The sequence below is a fragment of the Cottoperca gobio genome, chromosome 6 (genome assembly GCF_900634415.1).
Source record: "Cottoperca gobio chromosome 6, fCotGob3.1, whole genome shotgun sequence".
Lineage (NCBI taxonomy): Eukaryota > Metazoa > Chordata > Actinopteri > Perciformes > Bovichtidae > Cottoperca > Cottoperca gobio.
Window position 1 is genome coordinate 5752290 of NC_041360.1, and position 25386 is coordinate 5777675.

The 25386-nt window shown below is 40.8% G+C and overlaps 5 protein-coding genes across 8 annotated transcripts in view; 2 read left to right on the forward strand and 3 right to left on the reverse strand.

Moving 5' to 3' along the window:
• Positions 1–71: 71 nt before the first annotated feature.
• LOC115009323 (histone H1-like) lies at positions 72–649 on the forward strand. Its single transcript, XM_029433247.1, has 2 exons — positions 72–107; positions 251–649. The coding sequence occupies exons 1-2, from the start codon at positions 72–74 to the stop codon at positions 647–649; spliced, it is 435 nt and encodes a 144-aa protein (XP_029289107.1).
• Positions 650–1257: 608 nt separating this feature from the next.
• Positions 1258–2119, reverse strand: LOC115009364 (histone H2B-like). Its single transcript, XM_029433321.1, has one exon. It carries the CDS (start codon positions 2098–2100, stop codon positions 1726–1728), a length of 375 nt encoding a protein of 124 aa, XP_029289181.1. The 5' UTR covers positions 2101–2119; the 3' UTR covers positions 1258–1725.
• A 3736-nt stretch (positions 2120–5855) lies between these two features.
• LOC115009362 (histone H2A-like) lies at positions 5856–6304 on the reverse strand. Its single transcript, XM_029433318.1, has one exon. The coding sequence runs from the start codon at positions 6302–6304 to the stop codon at positions 5921–5923; it is 384 nt and encodes a 127-aa protein (XP_029289178.1). The 3' UTR covers positions 5856–5920.
• Positions 6305–6657: 353 nt separating this feature from the next.
• On the forward strand, positions 6658–7155 carry LOC115009356 (histone H3). Its single transcript, XM_029433312.1, has one exon. It carries the CDS (start codon positions 6673–6675, stop codon positions 7081–7083), a length of 411 nt encoding a protein of 136 aa, XP_029289172.1. The 5' UTR covers positions 6658–6672; the 3' UTR covers positions 7084–7155.
• Positions 7156–10803: 3648 nt separating this feature from the next.
• Positions 10804–25386, reverse strand: part of cbfb (core-binding factor subunit beta) — a 38629-nt gene continuing 24046 nt past the window's right edge. Inside the window, exons 4-7 of one of the 4 annotated variants that reach the window (XM_029433307.1) lie at positions 25269–25385; positions 24658–24753; positions 22738–22802; positions 10804–15015 (exon numbers count right to left, since the gene is read on the reverse strand). In XM_029433307.1, the coding sequence (XP_029289167.1) occupies positions 22773–22802; positions 24658–24753; positions 25269–25385 (243 nt within the window). In that variant the 3' untranslated portion in view covers positions 10804–15015; positions 22738–22772. Of the gene's footprint in view, positions 15021–22737; positions 22803–24657; positions 24754–25268; position 25386 lie in introns of all 4 variants that reach the window. The other 3 variants (XM_029433308.1, XM_029433306.1, XM_029433309.1) reach the window with 3 other exon arrangements.

The following is a 25386-nucleotide window of genomic DNA, read 5'->3' on the forward strand; positions in this document are numbered from 1 at the left end:
GGTGAATATGTGAGGTTTGGAGGCTCTACAAACAAAATGCAGAGAGCATCAGAGCTCCTCGTGACTTCAACATGAAGAGACACAAGTCCGCTGTCGGTCCCTTCGCTGTCAGCCTTCAGCACTTCTCCTACATTTAGTTTTAAGGCTTTTACCAGTGCAGAGAAAACACAAGTGGCCCGGCTTTCAGACTGCACAGAGGAGCAGCGAGCCGGCTGAGTCTCCACGGCTCTCATGGTGTGTTTAAGTGCAGCCTCCTGCTCCGGGCTCTTCAACAGTCAGACTGGTCGAGAAGGGTACTCTGGTCCAGATCAAGGGGACCGGGGCTTCCGGCTCCTTCAAGATGAACAAGAATGCTGCCGACACTAAGGCTACGAAGCCGGTCAAGAAAGTCGCTCCTGCAGCCAAGAAGCCCGCAGCCAAGAAAGCTGTAGCGGTCAAAAAGCCCGCGGCAGCAGCAAAGAAGTCTCCGAAGAAGGCGAAGAAACCCGTAACAGCCAAGAAAGTAGCCAAGAGCCCCAAGAAGGTCGTCAAGAGCCCGAAGAAGGTCGTCAAGAAGGTTGCAAAGAGCCCCAAGAAGGTGGTGAAAAAGGCCCCAGCGAAGAGGGTCGTCAAACCCAAAGCGAAGAAAGCAGCACCCAAGAAGAAGTGAGCTGTCATCAGTCTGAACTACAGCTCCCACTAAATGCTCTTTTAAGAGCCACCACATCATCCTGAAAGAGCCTTTTCCTGTTTATTCTTACAGTCATTACATTAGGATATATTTATATTAGTAGGCTAAAGGAAAAGTACACAACCATTATTCAAAATATTTATAGTAATTATTTTATACTATGAGCAATTACTGACCTTTGTACCATTACAATTTAATTGTGATTTGTATATTTTAATATGTAAATAAATTAAATGAATCTGCTAATTACTATCATACACACATTTAAATTACTGTACTGCACATAACTATACACTCAAATATAATGGTACTATATATAAAATATAGTTTAATATGTTTCAAATTATAATTAGGCTATAGCCTAAAACTGATCCATATAAGTGATTTCCACTGTAAATATAAACACGTAGTTGACCTGCCATTTATTTCTCCAGAGAGCTACAAAGTAATTTATAATAATAATCAAAACATATATATCCATATAATAGCATCTAAATAAACTGGCCTGAGGTCTTCAGGAGTGTCCAACTTCAAAGATTACACAATATAAAAAAAAAAAAAAAAGAGGAATCAAAATCTTAATTTAAAAGAAAAAAAGTGAGTAGAGTGTAGGCAGTTTTATTTACTTGTGTATTTCAGCAGGTCTTTGTTGAATAGCAAACTGTTGTCAGCTGTGTCGCCACTGAAGAGGCAGCAGCGCCCACTGCTGATGAAAGAATGAAGTTTACAGCACCGGGTATTCCCAGGCGCTCTCCAAAACAAGTACTGACCCGTCCCGACCCTGCTTAGCTTTCGAGATCAGACATGTTCAGGGTGGTATGGCCGTAAGCCAACAACCTGGTTGCACACGTGGTATTTACAGATGGGAAAGCACGAAAACAGCAGGTTACATTAAAATAAACTGATCGTTTTCTGTTCTACATGTGTAGTTATTGAAGTGACAGGATTTGACTTTTATACACTTTCTATAATAAATAGTTTAACTGACAGGACAAGTCTCCAGATGTAGTGGGTGGCTCTTAAAAGAGCCTTTGAGTAGTTGACTTCACAGCAGTTTACTTGGAGCTGGTGTACTTGGTCACGGCCTTGGTGCCCTCAGACACGGCGTGCTTCGCCAGCTCCCCGGGCAGCAGCAGGCGGACAGCGGTCTGGATCTCCCTGGAAGTGATGGTGGAGCGCTTGTTGTAGTGAGCCAGACGGGAGGCCTCACCGGCGATGCGCTCGAAGATGTCGCTCACGAAGCAGTTCATGATACCCATGGCCTTGGAGGAGATGCCGGTGTCGGGGTGGACCTGCTTCATCACCTTGTACACGTAGATGGCGTAGCTCTCCTTCCTGGACTTTCTCCTCTTCTTGCCAGTCTTGGTGGCGGTCTTAGAGACGGCTTTCTTTGAGCCCTTCTTGGGCGCTTTCACGGTGACGTCCGGCATGATGAGCAGTGGATCTTTGTTCTGAGTCGGATGAGATGTCCCGGAGCACAGAGCGGTCTATTTATATTCACTCGATGCTAATGTGACTGTGCTGTTGCTCGCACGGGGTTGGTTGTCTTCTGAGCGGGACTGAGCATGCGCTAAACAAATAACTATTCCTGTGAGCAGATGTCATTCTTGGAGTTGATACACAGTTAGGAGGCGATAGTGAGTCTGTGTAGCTCCAGTCTGCCCTCAGACAGCTGCCTGACTCGGGCAGACTTAGAGCTTGTCTACATCAGTGGTCCCAACCACCGGTCCGCGGACTGGTACCGGTCCGTGGGTCATTTGGTATTGGGCCACACAGAAAGATTGAATAAAAAAACATTTTATTTTGAAAGGTTTTATTTAGAAAAATCACCGGATACATCTGTCTGTGCGTCTGTGTCTCTTGACACGTGTGAAGACACTCGTCTGTCACGTGATACGTTACTTAAAATATATAAGCCCACAAAACAATGAGTGGAAAACAAACATCTTTAAAGAGCTTTTTTGGAAAAGGGAAAAGACCCAATGAGGAGACATTTAAAAGACAATATCAGGAGTCCTACTTAAAATACGTGTTTATCGCTACAGGTGATTCTCATGTGCCGCTCTGCATATTATACAGGCTCGCACATGAGGCAACGAAGCCTTCATAATGGCTTCGCCGGCACCCGGCGTTAAAAGACAAGCACTTGGAGTTTTTTGAAAGAAAAAAACTATGAACAAGAAGGACATAAACAATTACTGATGGTCACCACATCAACACATGCGATTGCACTGAGAGCGTCATACTTAGTGACTAACTGTATTGCTAACAGAAGAAACCTTTTTCTATTGGTGAAGAGTTTATATCCCAATTCTTCGTGTGCAATCACGTGACAAAACTGTGTAACGTATGTGTGCGACGCCATGTTGGATGATATACAAATCAAAAATGGCCTCTAAAGTGAACAACAACAACAATACAACTCCGATTTCTTCGAAGTATTTTGACTCTCTGGAGTCCTCTGCAAAGGCAAGATTCAGAGAAAAAGTCCAAATTTGCGACCTTGACCTATACACGCTAAAGCCGTCTGATTATATTGAGGATTTAGATTCATTACCGCCGATTGAATATCCGGATATTGTGAACTACCTTGTGTTACAAACGTCGTGGGCAACCAACGCACAAATGAAGGCATACAAGAGCTTAGATGCTTATAATTTCTTTGTTTCTGGGTGGGTTGGTAGTCTTCTTACCAAACCACTGAAAGATGACAGGGTGCTTGTCCAATGCCCGTGTGAATCACTCTCAAAGATCTCGATATACACCGCTCAAGCCGTGGTAGTGAGAAGAGCGCCGATGTTATCCTCGCTAACGTAAACGTAAACATAGCTTTAGCATGAACTCTTACCCGATATAAAGTGGACGCCACACACACACACGGGTGAATTGTGCTTTTTCTTCTGTTAAATCCTTACGAGTTATGTTGCTAAACCACACCTTAAGGCGTTCGGTAGACAGCAATTCATCCCTCTTTTGTGGATCGTTGTTTTTGATGATTGTAGGAAATCTAAAGAATCGTTTCTCTGGGTCACGAGTAGCGTTATGACCACAATTATACACTGCGCACAAGGTTGGCATTTTCTTTCAATCTTAGATGTTTAAATACAAAAATAATTACGAAGCGCTGCAGCAACTCACACGTGAACGGCCGCCGTCTTGATTGTATATACCATCCAACATGGCTGAATTCCGGGTTTGGAAATAAGCTTGACGTAACATGCATACGATCAATATTGGACCGGCTCGTTGCAGAGACACAAGCTCAGGGCTCCCACTAATTCAGCGTTTTTTTATGCACTTTATATTTGTTTTTATGCCGGAAACATAAATCAACATATTGTTTTATATGATCCCTGCACGCTTTGATAGTTTGTTTTGATTAAATCCAAAGCGGCAAAAAATGAGAAAACGACTCGTACCCTCGCCTGCTGCTTCTGGAGGCTGCTCTGCCGGCAGTACAGCGGCTCGTAGACTGACAGATATTTTGTTATCAGCTAGCACTGATTCAGCTGACTCCCTTTTGGGTCGTCAAATGTTCTGTTGCTGCTGTTACACAGGTTAGACCCATTAGCACGCTGTTACTCCCGGTGCTGGGATATTTGCCTGCCGTATCCGAGTCGCTGCACGCACCTCAACATACAAACTATCAAAACGTAACATTACACGGGACATACAGCCCCCAGTGCCTCAGTAAACACAGATATCTAAGGCACACGTGAAGATTACAAGATGTTATTTAGACCGGCTCTCAGAGCTTCAGTAGTCTGGTCTAATGAAGTGACTGAGAGAATGACTGACTTACACAGGAGTCAAACAGTAACATACAGTGTACAGTGTACAGATAGTAATATATGTGTTGATACACAGTAAATATATCAACACTAGAAGAGAGAGATATAGCTTCAGAATACAATACACAATATAAAGAATACATTACTCTAAATGGAGAATACAATAACATGACATGACAAACTACTACAACTATAATATAAACAGGATAAGATAATATAGTTGGTGTTTTTTTTAATAACTGATGGTTTTGATGATTGATGAATTTAGATTGTGTTGACCCAGTAGCAGAGGTGAAATTCTGCCCTTTATATATTTTATCTCCTGGGTAGCTTGTGACTCAAAGTTTTATCTTAATCTGTAATCAAACATCAGAATTGATGTGTTGAAAAAAAGGTTTGAATCTGAATCTGCAAAGTAACTGAAGTTATCAAATAAAAAAAAGGTAGAATATTTGCCTCTGAAATGTGGTGGAGTAAAACTATAAAGTAGCAGAAAATGGAAATGATCAAGTGAAGTAACAACAGACACCTGAAATGTTCTGGTACTTTCCACCACTGGTATTCACTGAATGCTCACAAGCAGATGACTGATTATTTGCTTACTCTGGTTTATATGAAGTTAATAAACCTCTCCATTCAGTCCGTCATTAGATTCATAACTGGGAAGTCTTTCAAAAGCATCAGTTTATTGAAGGTTCGGTGTCGGTGAGAAGAGAACGGCACCACATTTTATTTATTTATGATGCCCTTCTTGTTAACCTACCTGGTATAAAACATTTGTACATCAACTTCACACCGCACTCGGTCTCAAGACTATCTGGTCCTTGAAAATCATGTTAATAACGTATTTGGGAAACTGGCTCTTGTATGCTCATCATTAGACGAGATTAATCCCTTTTAATCAATTCAAACCTCTTTGACTGACAGAGCAGTGCAAGAGTTTTCTATAAATTGATGTTGACCCACAGGTTGATATCCTTGGTCTGTGTGATATATAACTTGTTGATGCATACTGTAACTTCTGAGTGCTTCTAATATTTCGTCAACTCTACATCAATAAAGGTTGACAAATCTTAGGAACAGCTCTGTACCTAATAAAGTAGCAACTGAGTGAGTGTTCATTAGATCAGAGTCATTACATGCTTTTACTGTCAAAGAGGACACATACCAGCAGAAGAAAATATACACTTGACTTATTTTTCAGAGTTGTTACACTTTGGCCCATAATGTCGTGTTTGACTGTAACACTTTCCTACTAATGACTAAGTATTGTTAATTGTTTTTAAAACTATAAACTGTATTATATCACTATTGATGGTGAGACTATGAACAAACTAATGACATGTTCATGATTGTCTCGTGGCTGCATTGATAAGAATCGGAGCGCTTTATCAGGAGTGTGTGGCTCTTAAAAGAGCCTTTTTGTTTCTGGTTTCCAGCAGTCAGCGAGTCTCCAGATTTACTTCTTGGCGACCTTCTCGGTCTTCTTGGGCAGCAGGACAGCCTGGATGTTGGGCAGCACGCCGCCCTGAGCGATGGTCACTCCTCCCAGCAGCTTGTTGAGCTCCTCGTCGTTGCGGACAGCCAGCTGCAGGTGACGGGGGATGATACGGGTCTTCTTGTTGTCGCGGGCAGCGTTTCCAGCCAGCTCCAGGATCTCAGCGGTCAGGTACTCCAGCACAGCCGCCAGGTAGACGGGGGCTCCGGCTCCGACACGCTTGGCATAGTTACCCTTCCTCAGATGTCTGTGGACACGGCCGACAGGGAACTGGAGCCCGGCACGGGAGGAGCGGGTCTTTGCCTTCGCTCTGGCCTTTCCTCCGGTTTTGCCTCTTCCACTCATTTTCGTATGTGCTTTCTAAGTTGGTACACAAACAAGTGTTTCCTCAGCACCAGAAGCCCTCCTTTATATGTCCGCGGGGCGCGGGACGGTGCACAGACCAACCAGAAAAGAGGCTTCCAGCAGAGCAGCAGAGGGCGGAACACTCTGGATTTTGGCGGCACATTTTCAAAGTTTTCCCGCCAATGAGCAGCGGAGATCCGGGCGGTGGGCCGCTCCTCTAGGCGGTGCTGAGCTCCGAGGAGCCCCTCACCAATCAGGAGCCGGAGGTCTGAAGCAGCGTCACCATGTCACAGCCGGGCCCACAGTTTAAGAGCCGCGTATCTCTTTGTTGAGCTACATATTTCTCCTGCTCAGAGAAAGAAGAAGTCATGGCAAGAACCAAGCAGACAGCCCGTAAATCCACCGGAGGCAAAGCCCCCAGGAAGCAGCTGGCCACCAAGGCTGCCCGTAAGAGCGCCCCGGCCACCGGCGGCGTGAAGAAGCCTCACCGTTACAGGCCCGGTACCGTGGCTCTGAGAGAGATCCGTCGCTACCAGAAATCCACGGAGCTGCTGATCCGCAAGCTGCCCTTCCAGCGCCTGGTGAGAGAAATCGCTCAGGACTTCAAGACCGACCTGCGCTTCCAGAGCTCCGCTGTCATGGCTCTGCAGGAGTCCAGCGAGGCTTACCTGGTCGGCCTGTTCGAGGACACCAACCTGTGCGCCATCCACGCCAAGAGGGTCACCATCATGCCCAAGGACATCCAGCTGGCCCGCCGCATCCGCGGAGAGAGGGCTTAAACTGCTGCTGCTCCACAAACCACAACGGCTCTTTTAAGAGCCACCTCACTCTTCACTGAAGGGCCCATTCCTCTAATGCAACGCACACATGATATTTTATGTGAATGAAAGTCTGTAATAGGCCTGATAAATTATCTAATTAAGGTGCAGGAAATTCTAGGATGCTGGCATTGCTTAGCTCACCCTTATACACGAAACTCTCAAATGTTAATATGTACCAAAACCCAATGGTTATTACAGATTCATGACTAAATGCAGACCTGAGCTGCATCTCAATTAATCTTCAGGTTCCCAGCTTTCAAAATATGTATACCACTTCTATGTGGCATATTCTGTTGACCTGCTTTCTCCCAAGTTTGTGTGCCTCGACAAACTTGTTAAATTGCAGTTTGCATCCATCTCAGTCCAAAATATTATCACATAATGTCATCCTATTTCACATTTCATGTATATAAAACAAAAAATAGGGGTATATAATAATGAGGTACTACAATGAGGGGCAGGAGCTCAACATGCATTATAATGACAATCAGAAGGAATTAGTAAGTATAAAAAATAATTATTATATTAATCAGTATGGTTTTATTTACAATAAAATCTTCAATTGGGAGGATTGTGTCAAAGAAAAACAATAGCCAGTAATTTGAATAAATAAAGTTTTCACAGCAATGTAAAATAGATCTGAGAGGGAGTTATGACATGGTTCATGGGATTTTATTGTTTTCTTTTCTTTTTTTTACCATGATATAAACTTGCGAGATTCTGCCACAGATCCTAAGGAAAATCAAAGGACAAGCAGGTTCTCAGGTCCTCAAAAACAAGTTAATTCTTCAGTCCATTCAAGTTTCTAACCTCTCAATAACAACAATAATTATAGTATTGTGTAAAACACATTAACTCAAACATTCTGTGTCATTTTCTTTATCTAATGCAGTGAGAGGTTACCTTGATGCGTCATTTGCTGTGGCCTTGTCTGCTGTAGAACAGAACATTTCTATCAGTGTTTGACTGAGCTTTGTAGTCACTTCTGATACAGAGAGGCTGTGTGTGTATACACTTATAGACAGCTTTAGAGCTGGTCTTCCACACAAATTTAACTTCTCCTTTGGGGTTGCAGTGGCAAGCCAATTATATTGAGATTTAATTCCATAACATAATCGTCAATATGGTAATTGAAGTTGTCTGGGTCAAAATGGTCAATGTCTTTAGCTATAAACTTAATCACTTCAAGGTGGCGGGGAAAACTGTTAGCTGTCTGAACTTCATAGAGGATAAAAGCATTTCACGCTTTTAGGGAATCAAATTCCTTCTTAAGGCAAAGCAATGTGGTTGGCGATGGTGTTGTGTTGGCAGGCACCTTGTAGTGTAGCTTGGACAATGCACTATATTAACCAAACACAGTGGTGGCCTAAACTATTTGGAGTAGCTTTCTGTGGAGGGGGTAGCTATGGGACCATCTAGTGGCTCTAGTGAGCACAACATATTGTGGCCAGTAAAGGCGAACGCAGGTTTATATGAGTAAATTTGGCTACAAAAATGACATCATGCATTAACTGAGATACAGGACAGCAGTGGCGGGCCGTGCATTTCACACCTAGGCCTTCAGCCATTGTGGGTTGAAAAAATCCAGCTTGTAGAAATCTACACAAATTAGCTTGTTCAACGTTTGCTAGCTCTGCATAGCTCTGCCTCTCAATAGTGCGTATCCAATCAAAAGACGTGCACGTGCTGACGTTATCGTACGCCTGCTAGCTGGCCCCGGTGTCCCCAACTCGAAATTTGATTGGTTAACGCCACAGTTTTGTCTCCGTTCACTTTAAGCGACAGGCGCCCGCACTGTTGATTCTGAAGGCCTCAGGGCAGATTTCTTGGACCCTGGCAACACATTATGGCTGAAATATGATTGGATAAAAGCTCTAACATAAAGGCCAGACCTCCAAATCTCGATCTGAGGCTGGAAGCAGCACAACCAAGAGGAAAGCTATGAAATGAAGAGAATAGACTATGGGGAATAATTTAATACATATTTGTGGAAAAATATATTAAAATTAAATGTATATTCTGATGATGTTTAGGCCAGCAGAGAAGGACTTGCTGGCCCTGACGGCCCACCACTGCAGGACAGTAACAGCTAGAAGATTGTTTCTTAACGTTGACTCAGGCTGGAACATGTAGCATACTGTGTCTTAATTAAAGGAGCGCTTAAATTAACAGCAACTTTTGACAGCTTGACTAAATAACATTGAATACATAATATTCTAATGCTGAAGTGCGTAGGATTAAGTTAAAAGGCTAGCAGAAATATCAAGTTCTTAACATTGTGAATATTTGACAACAGTACTATACCTCACACAGCAAGCAAACAAGGTTATGAACAAATATCAATGATAATTATTATTATTATTATTATTAATATTATCATTAATATTTGTTAATAACCAAATTTGCTCATACCAAATCCCAACACAGTCCATGATTGCTTGATAATCCAAAACTGTGTTGGAGGCGTGTCCATAATCACACATAAAAGAACCACACACTAAAATGTTTCCCTCAAATGTCAGAAAGTTAATACACATTTAAATTCACTTAGATATTAAAACATAACTACGTTTTCCCAAAGTTAGTAGCGTATAGCCTACATATCTATGATGCAATCTAAGTATACAAATGTCAATCCTATAACTCCAGACTCATACATGCAAAGATACAAAATATATATACTCCAAAGAAATGACGACAGGCACCCCCAAGGAGAAACAAATGTGCATGCCATATCTAGTGGTGGTATACGAAGAAAGTTAAGAACTGATAATAAATGACAACGAAACCATGATGAAACAGTTATCACCCATAAAGTGTTTTATACAACATGCAAAGATAACAGCAGGCTCAACAAGTCAGTCTTAATGTCATGTTTGACACACAATAAGTAATATGCTGGAGGTCGTCTTCACTTGTGAAGTCATCTGCAGCTGGATAGAGACTTGGTCAGTCAACCTTTCATCAGTTCTGCTATTTCATCATACCGCATCCTTCTTCTGAAGGTACCTATGTTGCAGTGTCTTCCTATTCATCACTCAGGAGGAGCTGACTTTAATTAATTTATATATTCTTTATATATTACTTTGCGTACTGCTGGATAGCTTGTGAATTTCCTCCAATAAAATAGTATTTATATGATAATATCATAATTTCTTTATTTATTGCATTTTGTATTGTTATTATGAATCTGCAAAGTAACTAAATGTAGTAAAACGTACAATATTGACCTCTGAGATGTAATGGAGTAGAAGTACAACGTAGCAGAAAATAGAAAAACTCAAGTAAAGTACAAGTACCTCAAATTCGTACTTAAGTTGAGTTAATGTACCTAGTTACTTTCCACCACGGCACAGGGGTGTTTTAACTTAATAACTCTTTTTGAAGAAGGTTCAGAGCTATGATGATGATGTTGATGATGATGATGATGATGATGATGATGATGATGATGATGATGATGATGATAATTGTGATGTCACTAAACTCCATGTAGTAATAACATTCTAAGTTGCTTCACACACACGCGAGAAACATAGCAAATCACAAAGTGAAGGACGTCACCACACCCATCAGTTCGAGTCTAATCAGACAAAGTGAAAACACCTGTGTGGTTGGAGCTGTGGGGGGTCTTTAATTACAGTGAAGTAGCTTTTTCGGTGCCAAGAACAGAAACAAATGCACAAATTTATACATGTTTATTATGAAATAAATCCAACATTTTGAATTGAAAATCTCATATTTCAGATTACTCTGACAGGACAAGCTCAACGCTAAAACAGAGGGAAAGACCTCACACGCAGGGAGGAGAAACTTGGTGAGTGTGTACAAGCTACTAAATATCAAAGAGTTCTTCTTTGGATCTCTAAAAAAAACCAAAGTATAAATAACTTAAACAAATACAAAGTAAGTAATAAACAAAATAAGAAAGAAAATGTTTGTGGTTTATTTTGTTGCCTTAATGCCTGCATTAAGAAAATTGAGGGATGAAGTGTCAACTAAGGTGTTAAAATGGTAAAATTACAAATTGGGTGGGTGTAATGGGGAACTGGTGAGACAGTGTTATAATGTGCGACAACCTAGAAATTATGTCTTTTATTATCACTCCCTCACTAATGTTTCTTATACTGTTTAAAACCATAAAGATATGTTTGAACCCACGGATGGCGTTATTTCTGAAATTTATCGGCGAAACAGCTCGATTGGCCAGTTGTACTACAGACATCAGGATTTACAGAGCCCATCTCAAACTGTACTGTCTCTGACTGTCCCCCTACATCTCACCTCTCAATGTATTAGTTCATACCCAATGCTCTGTCGGAGTCAAAGATACCTATAACCTCCTAAAATAATGTTGGGGAACCTTTTCCGCACTGAATGCAAGTGAAGAGTAACTGAGATCCTAGAAACATAACAGCCAATCTATGACAGCTTTCACCAACTGCTCCACATGCTCCCACATGTTCTAATGCTTTCGTCTGTCCCTCCACCTGCACACCTCCTCATTCAAAGTCTTAAATGCCACTTCACTACTGTGTCTCATCTGCTGGACTCTTTAACATAACAATATAAAACTCAGTCAAATCGACCTCAGGTCCTCTGCATTAAGTCCTCCCTGTAATGCATTGGTTTTTGTTGTAGCCTAAGCTTGATGATTTGACCTGGTTTGTTTTTGTTAATGAAGCTGTAGGAAACTTGACACATTTGTTAACTTTGCAGCTTAAACCGTTCCTTTTAGCTCTTTTGCATCTTGAGGTCTTTTAAAATGATGAGCCAGTCGGGCTGGGCTCCTGTCATCAAGTGTATCACGTTTTTTGAGCTTTTAAGTAACTTTTTTATTTTATTATTATTTTGAACAACGTGTCTTTATTGTAAAACTTCTTGTAAAATGTTACAAACACGATATCAATGGATAAAATAAAAAAATCACCAGTTTTCTAAATTCATGTAAAGCTCATTAAATGTCTTAATAAGTCAGGCTGAGAAAAAAGAAAAGCATGAATAAACAAAAATTTTTTTGTCTTGGTTATAATAATTACAATAAAACCGTTGAGTGCACTAAATGTAAAACACACTAGAAAAGGAAATGAGCTGCTAGTTGCACAATATAAAAATAACAGGGGTTGAGTCAATCCACATTCTATGTATTTAACCCACAAACAATAAAAATAACATTCATAAAAGGAAAACATAAAACAATGAGAAACTAAAGCAACAAAAGTTCTTAAAACTCCCAAATTTCTAGAGACTCCACATAAAATCGCCTACCGCCGCTACTACTAGTTCGTAACAAAGCTTAAAGATGAACAAAAATGAATACATATACGGAGGTGAGAAGTAATATAAAAAGTAAACATCATGACTTTCACGCAAACAAAACGATAAGATAACATACCATTTCATTACACTAGTGCTGTAACAGGACAGGGAATAGTATTTCGACTGCATTTAAGCGTTTACAGTCCTTTAATGATGAGGGATATCTGGGCGATTGATGGATCAATAGATGGATTCTACATTGGATTGGTACCATAGACTAGACAGTCTACAAACTGAGCCGATAAATTATTAATGTTGATTGCGATCCAATTTCTCTATAGAAGTGACAAGTGTCACATGCAACTGATGTGTATGGTGTGTTTTTGAAGAGGTTGTACCTTTACTGATATCCATTTAAAAAGTAGCATGTTATAGTAGTAAGTTACTTATCATTGCTGTCTAGTGAGAACCCCGTACTTCCAAAACGTCAACTTTTCATGAGCTAAGAAAAAAAGCCCTGTTGTCAGCTTTGCATTTTTCAGAAATCCCAATGGCTTTTTAAACAGTTTATTTGGCTTACGGGGTATCAACCCATAAAGCAACACTTAATTCTTCATTTTTTCAGAGGTACATGGTTTTCACTAGACAGTCATGATGACTGTGGCACTGCAAAACTAATACACTTAACTGTAATGAAAGGGGCCAACATGAATCACCATGTACAAGGTTGGAGTTCATTTTTGCCTCAGTCAACCCCGGATCACATGTCCATCGGGGGACACATCCTGGTCAAATAAAAACACGATGCTTTTGTGCTTTGTCGAGCATGCTACTGTCCAGGTCCTTGGCAAGAGCACACGTACATTTGGCTTCACAACGACATAACCTTAAATCACCCAGTTAATCCTTATCAAAGCGCTGTAAAGAGAGAGCTCTCATGATAATAGGCTGCATGGGGAACAATAGAGAGAATCGGCCTGTGTTTGGTGTCATGCATTTAAAGAAAATCCCTGTTGAGGACAAGTCTGATTGTATTCTATAGTGCAAAACCTCTCAGAAGACAAAGGACGTTTCCCCCCCACCCCATAAAAACATCCTATCATTTCCGATTGCTTCCAGAGCCAAAGATAGCAGAGTTTGGAGCAGTTTTCTTTGTTAACTGTCTGCCTGAATGCTCATACATACTTTCCGCGTTGCACGTCCGTGGACAGCTGCAGTCGCGCGGCTGTGCACGCGGTTCCATTCATACTTCAATTAAGAGTCGGTATGGGGTTTCACACATCCGCATTTCCCAATCCACACTCTGTTTCAGTTGGTGACAGTGTCGTTACGTTGTTTGCCAGGAGTTCAACGTCATTTTAGCTGTCTCTGTATTACTTTAAAGACAAATTATATTTATTTGGGTAACAGCCGCAACGGTGAATCTCCTCACATAACCTCTTTTCAAAACGAACATTAATTTTCTCCTTCTTGGCAAACCAGCAAGAGGTGCATACGCCACCAACTGGACTGGAGTGTGGAACGAAGCAGGAGCATGCACATCGGCGCGCTTGCTAAGCGCACAGTCCGCATGGTCACAAATGTTGGGCTGCAGACACGGCTGATGCCGACAATTGCGTCATGAAGACCATCGCGGACCGCCGCAGACACGCGTGCGGAAAGTAGGAATTGGCCTAAAAGGTTGTTGCTACATAACCCGTGATTCTATAGTCATGGGCATCTCACCATGGTGATGCTTTAAAGAGATCATTAATATTATAGTATAGCAAACACTTCTTAACTCCACAATCTGGCATAATTCTCCCTGGATGCTCTCCTCCCACCTGTCAGTTTCTTCTTTCATCCCTTCCTCCCTTTCCAGCAAAGTGAACTTTGGTCTAAGAAAACAGCAGGTTTCAGGAAGTGAGCTAGGTATAGTTGGGGTTAACAAAAATGCATGTTCATCTTTGAATTTAATCTTCACAAATGTAAAGTGTTGCACAACACTGGACACGATGCTTTTCTTTTTCAACACTGCTCCTTTGATGCATGCTTTTCTGGTAATCCTGACCAATAAACCCTGACCGTGACCCGGAGTCAAACTAATCTCTCTTTTTCTCTTCTTCTGTCTTTCCTTCTCCTCCTGTCATAAATGGCATATATACTCCCTTACAATTGTATTAATAGAATATATACTTTTGGTACTTGAATCTATCGAAGAAATATAGAAGTCTTTGAATGATTTGATCTCTACTTTATATATCTGAAACACTCAATTGACTCAAGAACCAACCTAAACCCTGCGTCACATTCGAAATATAATGCTTATTCAGCTTCTCATATTCCTTCCTCTGTATTTAAATATATCCAACTACTTTTTGTCCTTACTCCTGTTAATCCTTCTAATTTTGGGTCTTGGTTCACTTTCAATTCGATCAATTCACAAAGTGTGTTTTCTTCTACATTTAAATACGGCAAAATGTTTGGTGTGTGGAAACAATCATATAAACCTTGTTAGTAAATAATGGTGAAACAGCCAGCCCTGGTTTTCTTCTCCTCCTCCTTCCACTACCCCCTCATCCTCTTCCTCAGCGCATCTTGTGTTCCACGTCAGCGTTGGCCATGTTTGAGCCAGGGCTGGGGTCCTGCTGTCATCTGGACTGGGGAGAGAGAGGGATGGAGGGATGAAAGAGGAGAGAGAGAGAGAGAGAGAGAGAGAGAGAGAGAGAGAGAGAGAGAGAGAGAGAGAGAGAGAGAGAGAGAGAGAGAAGAAGAAGAAGAAGAAGGACATGTGAAAGATAGAAAGAAAGGGTTCAGGGAGAAAGAGATAATACATTAAGTACATTTCTTAAAAGGATGAACAGGCATATTGGTAACACTTCACTTGAACATCAGGCTAAAAACTGTTTACAGACACATAATTATACATGATCGCAATTATATTACACTGTGTTGTGAAGAATATACTGTTTATACCACAGGTATGAATCCTTTATAGGGGCAGTTAAAAATGCTAACCCTTTAAAAAGGCTTTATACCTGCTTACAACACCTCTATGGTGTGTTTTAAACCATTTATTTGTTTTTATTGTGCGGATAAATTGGATGTTTTGAAGTGGGTTTGTGTGATATATGTATCCATAGTCAGTGTATTAACTACAGTTGATGGCGGCCGGCACACCCCCAGTTTGAAGAAACAGACAGGAGTAACAGCATTGGTGGCTAAACAACATTTTGCTGCTGCCCACGTCCACAGCAGTACATTGGCTAGTCTGTGCTAGTATATCTGACTGATTCTCCAAACTGTGGGCGTGCTAACCGCCATCTACTGTGGATAATACACTGACTATGAACGAGTACCTCATACAAGCCCATTTAATGCTATAGGTGAGTTACAATACAATGTTGGCTCCCAGGGATTGGACGGTAACCAGCAAGGACCCGAATGTGAGAACATCTGTACTCAGTTAGTCTTCAACGACAGACTGACGTGGGACTAACAGAAAATATGTTGCAGTTCCACAAACAGTCACTAGATGGGGTCAGAGAACTCTGTCATAGCAAGGCTCAGCTGCTGTTTATACACTTTACTGATGTTGATATATTAGTCAAGGTAGCTGACAGACATAAACACACACACACACACACACACACACACACACACACACACACACACACACACACACACACACACACACACACACACACACACACACACACACACACACACACACACATACACACACACACACTGGATTATTAGTTCATCATTATAAGTCATCAGTATGACAAGACTTTTAAATATATGTCATGACTGAGTGTTTGTGAGCCTGTGACATGACCTGCTGCTGTAAGAAAAAATATTTGTGGTTATATGTTTACACTTAAGTGATAGCTGGGGGGAATGAAGAGGGGGGAGGAATAAGAAGGGGGGGGGGGGGTGATAGCATGTAGGGAGAGGTGAGGCAGAGAGCAGACAGAAATGCAGACAGAGATAGTAAAGGGCTTGCTTAGTTCAACTGGAATGTAGTTTGTCATCTCAATGACTCACCATAATAGCAACATACACACAGTCACATGCACACACACACATACAGTATGTCATACTACCATTTTGACCCCTCACAGCCAGACTGACTGTCTGTCTCCTCTGGGAAGCTTTATCAAAACTGCTGCTAACACATGTATATGTATATGTGTGTGTGGCTCAATTAGGACTTCATGTGGAGTCACAATGAACTCCACTCTTAATTGATTAATTTTGCACATTTATTTTCATCTGGTATGATGTAGTGTTAATTCTTTGTTTGCCTTGCCCCAATTTGAATAAAAGGTTTATGAGCATCTACGGTTTGTCTTTTCTTTCCGGTCAAATCTGTCCGTTTTGCCCTTTACACGTTGTTCCGGGCATCAGAGAACTTTTGTTTTCTTTATTGTTTCTGAGTGAATCTGATCCATGGATGGCAGACATTTTGACCTGTCACAGCATGAAAAGCATAGGTGGGGCTAAAATTAACAGTTTGCTCCAGCAAGTATTGCAATGGCCTGCAGCAGTTAACCATATAATTAGTTACACCTGTCTTTGTCAAAATCTGAATCTGTGTATTACATAGTAAGGCTTTAGAAATAATGAATTTGTTTGGGAGGTAGAGAGCTTACGACTGGATAAATGAGAGCATTATACTCCACGAGTTGTGTGAGAATTTTTATATAGTTTCGCAGCCCCCATTTACTTTAATTTATCTCGACTTTATCTCTGTTTATTTTATTCTTTGTTCTCTGTGGAGGCATGTAAGAAAAACAAAGTTTTCTTCAAGGATTCAAGGTCACTAGCGGTGAATAACTGATAGATAAATGTATTCCCTCAAGTTTCCCCACCCCCTGCAAACTACAGACTATGACTTATAGATCAAAGTGAGAGAATAATGAAAACCAGATGGTTAAATGTATTCCTTTAAGCATACACTCATATCTGTTTACAATTTCAGTAACATGCTATTTTGAGGTTGGAATGATTAAAAATACATTCAGATTATGGACAGGGACAACATTAAAATATGATCCACAGCCATCTCTATAAAAGCTGTAGAAATGTGAATGTGAGCACAGATTGCTTTGAGTTTACTTTGAGGTAAAAATACAAACAACATATCCAATGTTTCCTCTCCGCACTGTTGCTGCTGCATCATGGCCGCCGTAGTGTTTGTAGAAGGGAGTGGTCTCTTTGCTAATCATAAGGGCAGGAGAGCTTTGTGTATTGATCTACACACAAATGGAAGCTTGCTGGGCCACTATAGGCTGCCTAACCACAACTCGATACTGGGGAAGTGTGTGTGTGTGTGTGTGTGTGTGTGTGTGTGTGTGTGTGTGTGTGTGTGTGTGTGTGTGTGTGTGTGTGTGTGTATGGTTACCAATTTTGAGCATATTTGCTGTATCTGCGAGATTGTGCACATGTGCTTGTACAGTATCTGAATGTGTGTGTGTGTGTGTGTGTGTGTGTGTGTGTGTGTGTGTGTGTGTGTGTGTGTGTGTGTGTGTGTGTGTGTGTGTGTGCGTGTGTGTGTGTGAGAGAGTCAAAGCAGGGGGTCTGATGGCGATCAATACTAATGATATATTAATGCTTTCAGTGCCAGCTCATCATTCACCACCAAATCTCCTTCTGTTGAGCACTTTCAGAAGTGTGTGAGAGTGTGTGTGTGTGTGTGTGTGTGTGTGTGTGTGTGTGTGTGTGTGTGTGTGTGTGTGTGTGTGACTGTGTACATGTCTTCTCGATATATTGCTTCTACATCCATCATCCTGACAGGTACCTTCTGACCTTGAATGAATATCACGTCTTTTGGATGAAAAATGTTGTATCTGCTAAAATGACAAGGCTTCAGGAACGGAAGGCGAAGCAGCTTTACATTCTGAGACCCAGTGAGACAAAGACATCACTGTTTTCTCTGCCGAGCTTTACTGTAATGAAACCTCCTCAATCCAATAAAAGGAATGAATTTGAAGTTATAGTGACATTTCTATCACATAAGTATATGTAACGGTTTCATCTAAATCAGTGGTTCTCAACCTTTTTTAAGCCAGCGCCCCCCTCTCCAGGTCCCATACCGCCCCACCCCATCAAATAAAATGTACGCTTCCTTTTTGAATTTTAATGTTGATTATTATTCTGTTTATATTATTCTAATTATTATTCTTAGTATTTATAATTTATATTACATATTGATTATATTAATTTAGTATTTCAATTCTTATAATATTTTTCTTATTATTAGGCGGCTATATTATGTTATTATAAAAACTCAAATTCTCTGAGATCGAAGTTACATAATAAAATTTCAAAATGATAATAAATATTATATTATTAAACAAATGTTTTGTTGTTTTTACCTTCAATTGCCCTGATACACCATGTACCCAGGGAGCAAACAAAGACATTTTATTAAGGAGTGTTAAACAAATGCAACGGTAAGAAGTTTGAGATTCAAACTTTAATCTGTGCCATAGACTGCAGCCAATCAGAGACGGGTCAGACATTCAAACTGTAACCTGTAACACAGCAGCCTCAGAACTGTGGAACAATTTGCACTCTTAAGTGATCCAACGATAAACGAGCACAAAGGAACAAGTCTGAGGCGCTGCCCCCCCCCCCCCCAACGGAACCCCATGTTTTATTTTATATAAATATATAGCGCCAAATCACAACTCACTTTTCACATTGAATATGTGCTCTTTTATTAAATAAACCAAACGCTTATGTATTTATCTAATTTATGTGCACGTTTCCGTGTTTACTGCGTTGCTTTGCACATTCTCTCTGTTTCGCGAACAGCTCCAGTCAGAGACAGCGGAGGAAAGGAGAGGAGAGAGCTACAAAGTTCAGAAAAGTCAAAAATCACACATTAACACATTAATTATAAATGGAGCGACGTCGACTCCAACGTTCAGAAACTCAGAAGAAAATATCCGCGTTTTTTTAAAGGCACACAGCCTGAATCAGCAGCAGTGATGCTGATGTTAGCTCTGCTGATGTTAGCTCTGCTGTTTGCTCCGCAGGTGTTAGCTCTGCTACTACGAGCAGCCAGAGTGCAGCTCGCCTGCTGCCCGACCAGAGCGTTAGTCTTTCATGGTGTATCCTTGGAATAACATTAATGCTTTCGAGCAATGGCGGCTGAGGGGGGCGGCGCTTGTTTTTTTTTTTTCAAGCAGCACTTTATCGCTCAGCAAAATAAAAATAAAAGTCTAAAAACAAACAATGTTAACTTTATCCAAACGCACTCCTTCCAGCTCGTGCAGTTCGGCATGTTTCGTGTTGTAATGCAGCTCGAGAGCCTTTTTCATGACCGCAAGCGCGTCTGCACAAACTAGGCACACTGGCCTTTTACTTCCACAAAGAAATAATCGTTTGTCCATTTCTCCTGGAACATTCCGCATCCACCTTTCTCTTTGTTACACTCGCCATGCTGCGTTCGCTGATGTCAATGACCGTCTCGTTTAATATTGAAGTTTTTGACATGCCGTGACCACGTGATGACACATTCCACTCGTGTTGTGTTCAAGGACCCTGACCTTGGCCAGGAGTCAGTCGCCGGTTTTATTCTATATCTGACTAGATTTGGATAAAAAAAATGTTTTGCGTGTGTTTATGAATTACCTCACGGGGCCGTACACACAAACGCCCCCCAAAGACACGTGAATACCCACCTTTCTAAAATATTGCTTCCAGCACCCCCTTCTCTGAACGCCCCCTGGGGGGGCGCTGCCGCCCCCGTTGAGAACCCTTGATCTATAGCTACCGATACCCTTTAAAATCTTCCTTATTCTGGGTTTCAGTCACATGTTTCTCGGATTGAGATTTTGGCTTAAAAATTTTCAATTTAATACCAATTCTTGGCAACTTCAGTCTAAATACATTGTATGTTTGTATTTTTGCTTCTCTGCCTGATCATCTAGTATTGATTTTAAATAGAAGAAATCAAAATGTATATTTTTACAAATGTGCACTGTAAATATAGGTGGACATTTACATGTATATATGCAACAAATACAAAAAGAACACACATTTAGTTTGTTCTCATTCTGTCTTTCTCTTTCTATCTGAGACACAGATAGAAGAAGTTAACAGTAGTAGTAGTACAGACAGATTACTAGACCACCAGCTAACTGGAGACAAAGACACACTGAAGGAGAGGTGGAGTTCAGACATGCAGAGGCTGAATCTGTGCAGCTATTCAGCAATGTCACACCCAGAGAAGCATCTTGGAGCACATCTGCAAGATCCCACTGTGACAATCTGCACACTAAAATTGGATCTATATGCTCATTCTGTTGTGAAACTAATTTGTATTATATGTGAGACAATGTGAGTATTTCTGTTGATAATTACAGGCATTTAAAAAAAGGATTTCTAAATTCTCCCACACGCCAACATTATACTGCTATTCTTTCTCTGTTCCTCACACACACTCTATGTCCCATAAGTCATAACTGCACTGCGCAAAACAAACTAATATATCTATGTTTTCTACACTCTTAAAGATGTGTGTCCAGGGCTTCAGTTTATGAATATCAGCCAATTAAACAGCCTTAAGGATTATTTAAAAATGTATGGCATTTTCTTTGCCAAATTTTTGGGATTTTAAACTTTTTCAACTCGACTCCAGAGAGGAATTATATCCGGAGCAGATTTATTAATTTTGTCAAAGGTGGACATCTTCAAAAAGTCTGAAAGTGACCCCTGTTTGGTTCCCATCTGTAATAACTTTGTATCCTGCTTAGATTCAAACGTATTGTCTTTGGTATAGAAGTGCTCTTACTCTTACTGTGGTTTTTTTGGTGTTTTGATTCCGTGCTTTCAACAGAAAGATCAGAGAGTGAACTGGATGCAGAGAAATGTTTTTGATAAAAAGAGGACATAGCTAGTGGTGGCAGAGAGAAAAACTAAATGTTTGAGGCCACATTGAAATTGCTTTTGCAGCTACAGCGGCATTAAAAGCCATTTGTGTTTGAATGTGATAATGCACAGTTGGTGTGCGCCTGGTGTTACTCTTAGACAAACCTGTCTAATAAATTAAGTTTTTATCCTTTTTATCTGAAATTTGGTGGTGAACTTGATAACACTTGGTTCTATGTTTCTATTGTGTATTTCAGCTCGGGAGCTATACCCATCTTCAGGCATCTTTTTCAACAAAGAAATTCTGGCGGAGTGTATTTTCTTCAAATTCTGTATATTCAGACCACTATTACTCAGTGCCAGAAGCACTTGGAGTGATTATTCACTGTTTTGCAAGAACAATAAGAGAGTTATCTTTTGAATGAGACCAAAATCATGCAGCTGGTGCAAATGGTTGAAGAGCAGCTTTCAATTTACTTTAAGTATGTCGTTTGTAGGTATTTTCGGGTAAATTCGCCCACCGAAGACAAGAAAAACAGTATATGTTGTTCTGCTTGTTCCTCTTTCCTCTTAGCATGTAGGCCACCACATTATATTTGTTCCTTGAAAGGATTAGTTAGACGTTTTTTACCCGTAACTTGACCTTCATGTGAACTACCTACTTTACCGTTCTCTCAGTTTACACATATTTAGAAACGGATCAAATGTGAGGTACGATTAAGTAAAGAAATGTTTAGAATATAACCTGAAGTGGGACAAAGGTCTCATTTTTCTATTTGACCTTAATCATTCCCAGTGCCAAATCTAGCAAAGAGTGTATGGGTCTTTTAGGGGACAGTGATGGTACTTATATTGATTCAGCAGGAGACACAGGGTTTCCTTTTTCTCTGAGAGCCTCAGGGAGGAAACATGAGATCAGTCAGATGAAAGACGATCTTCAGTAAATGCCTCTCTTTCTTTTCTTTCTTTCCTGTTTTTCTGTTCCACTCGTCCCTGCTTCTCTCATGCCTCTGTTCTCTTCATGTGCTCAGTTCCTGCCTTTCCTTTCTCTCTAATTTGTGCAGCACCATGTGCTGCAAAGCTGTGGTCGGTCTTGATGATGATGTGTGTGTGTGTGTGTGTGTGTGTGTGTGTGTGTGTGTGTGTGTGTGTGTGTGTGTGTGTGTGTGTGTGCGTGTGTGTGTGTGTGTGTGTATGTGTGTGCATGTGCGTGTGTGTGTGTGTGTGTGTGCATGTGCAAACTAGCTATGGAATTGTTACATCTTGCCGTTTCTCTCTCTCACGCCTCACACACATTAAACAAGCAGGAACAGATATTATAAAATGCATGAGAAGTGCATGCATATTCATGAACACATATGTGAAAATAAAAACAAAGAGTTTGCCTGTGGACAAACACAAGAACGTACATACATAAATTAAACAGGTAGACACGCACAGGGTGGTTTAGTGCATGACAGTGTGATAGATGAGAGAAATAAAGACACAGACCCTGTTCTTTCTGCTGGCTGTCTGTCTGTGTGTCATCAGTCCCAGATTTTAGAAACCACAGGGTCCTAAAAAATAAACAATTTGGGATTTATTCGTAACTTCGTCAACTTAGGAAGGATGACAATGATCTCCCCAAAGCCTTGCTGGGAAAGTGAGTTTGTCTCAATTAGAAATGAATGCATTTGGAACGGTTACAAAATTCAACCTGACAGCGTATCTGAATTTGTGTTTTATGTAAGACTCTGCAAACCGCACAAACGTTCACATGATCACAATTCAATAAACAAAACTCAATTTATTAACAGATCTTGCGACAATTTACTTTTCTGGAATTTGTATTTTACAATTGCCGATGTTATTTTGGTTAATCCAATTGAAGTTATTTTTCTGTGATCTGCAGCACAAAGTGAATCAACTACTTTCCCTTCGGAGGCTTTTGGGACATCGGACAAAACTGAATCATTCAATAGTTCAATAATATCAAATCAATTAGATTTATGTTGAAACTGATCATGCACTAAACCTATGAACCTAAACTGTAAAAATACTATTTAAATTAAAAAAAGCACACAACCACACGTCACACAACAAAGAAATCCCTCCTGGAAATTTGACTGTGACTTTGATGAAATTGCGTTCAGTCTTCTCTAAACACCGATCAGTATAGACCTACAAACTCATATTTATGGAAAATGAAGGACATATTTTTTCATTAATCTCTGAAACAAAGTATCTATAATTTAATAGTAACTTTTCATTTAAATGTTACTTTTGACATTTGTGTCAAATCATTTTCTGAATGGTTTGCAAAAAGACGGATTGTGCTATCAGCAAGGTCATGATGCTTGCTTTAGGTCTATGAATTAATCATTTGCAAATTTCCAGTTGGGTTAATCTAGCCTCGCAAAGCCCACAACCTTTACATTTCACTTTGCTCACTATGGTCTGCCATGGGAGTAATTATTCTAAATCTGCTGAACAATAGATAACTAACAGCTTCACTCAGACTTCAACATGTGAGGCCAGATGAAGGAGCTACCTGTTTGAATGTCTGCTGTCTTTGCTTTACAGCATCTGTGGTGGAAATGTCTCACAAATTAGTCGATGAAATCAGTTCCTGAATAATATTGGAGGTCCAAAAAAGTGATTTTAGAGTTTTTGAATCATGTCTTACTTCTTATTTACAGTGGTTGCTTTGCAAAGTAACTTAACCCTGTGTTGTTAGAACATTTTGTTTTTCTTGCACGCCTCTCCGTACAGTATATTGCTACTAGTGCACTATCATGCAAGTCTCATGTATCCAGTAGTTGTTAAAAGCAGCACATTTACTTCAATTCATAAAGAACTTTCTCTCTTTTTGGATTTTTCCTTCATAGTGGAGGCAAGTGAGAAAACTAAGTTTCTTCAAGAATTCAAAGTAACTCCGTGTTAGTCATTTTTATCGGATGGTCATTCTGTAGGTGAAGTATATTATTTTAATAGCAGCTGAAATGTTTGTATATGATGACCTCCAGTGATACTCAGGGTGCGTCCACTGACTCATCTCTGCTGGGTGTGCTCCATTACACCCAGAAGCACACCCAGCAGAGATGGTGCTTGTGGTCAGAGATGCAACTGATTTGAAGTGAAACAATGTGTTTCAGCATGGTGTTAAGTTACTAATACAGTAGGGTGGAAAGTCATAATATTGTTTATGTATAAACCACAGTATAGAGGTAGAACTCATAGTTCACATGGCATGTTATCCACACTAGAATGTGGATCTGGTGTGTCGGCTGGCTTTGCGAGGCTAAGACGTGTCCGAAGAGGAAGCAGATTGCTACAATTGGAGCTACACTGTCCAGTAACAGTCCACTTGTATTTGAGATGGCACATCATCCTCAGTCCTCTATAAACGCTGCCATCCCAGGACCCTCTCACCTCTAGATCCTCTCTGTGTGATCGGTCTCTGTCTTCAAAGTCTCTGGTTCTGCGTCGAGCCTCTTCAAATGCTGCCTGGGCCAAAGCGTCCTCTTGCTGCACACACACACACACACACACACACACACACACACACACACACACACACACACACACACACACACACACACACACACACACACACACACACACACACACACACACGCACACACACACACAGAAATAAAGTGAGTGTTTTCTATGTGTGAGAAGCACAGGGCTTTCAAGCATCTACAATATAAACCCATCTGTGGCAATATTAGAATATTATCCTAAAATTCTGTTTAGGATGGATCGGTGAATCAAACACAGGACTTTCCCCCGGGAGACCACTGTTTGTGTCCCGTGTGAAACCTCTGAAACCTAACCAAGTGTTTTTGTTTGTATTCACACTGTTAACCACATGTTTACTGCGAGCGCAGTGGAGCGTCTTAGTTTGACGCATAAGGCTACCCAGTGTGGTAAAAAGTGACGCCAAGGGGTCCTGAGCAAGCGTTCATACGTGTTGAGTTTGAACGGGTTGTGCACACATAAGAAGACATCACTCAGTCTGTATACATGTGCTGTGTTACCTGCGCCCTCTCTTCATCATACTCCAGGTATCCCATCCCATCCAGCCTCTGCAGGTCGATCCAGCCTCTCCAGATCACACACACCCCATTCAAGATCATGGGAGCCTTTAAATAGACC

Coding starts and splice junctions, on each gene's coding strand:
- LOC115009323 (XM_029433247.1), top strand. CDS start 72: ATGAAGAGACACAAGTCCGCTGTCGGTCCCTTCGCT. Junction 108..250: donor CCGCTGTCGGTCCCTTCGCT/GTCAGCCTTCAG, acceptor GTTTAAGTGCAG/CCTCCTGCTCCGGGCTCTTC.
- LOC115009364 (XM_029433321.1), bottom strand. CDS start 2,100: ATGCCGGACGTCACCGTGAAAGCGCCCAAGAAGGGCTCAAAGAAAGCC.
- LOC115009362 (XM_029433318.1), bottom strand. CDS start 6,304: ATGAGTGGAAGAGGCAAAACCGGAGGAAAGGCCAGAGCGAAGGCAAAG.
- LOC115009356 (XM_029433312.1), top strand. CDS start 6,673: ATGGCAAGAACCAAGCAGACAGCCCGTAAATCCACCGGAGGCAAAGCC.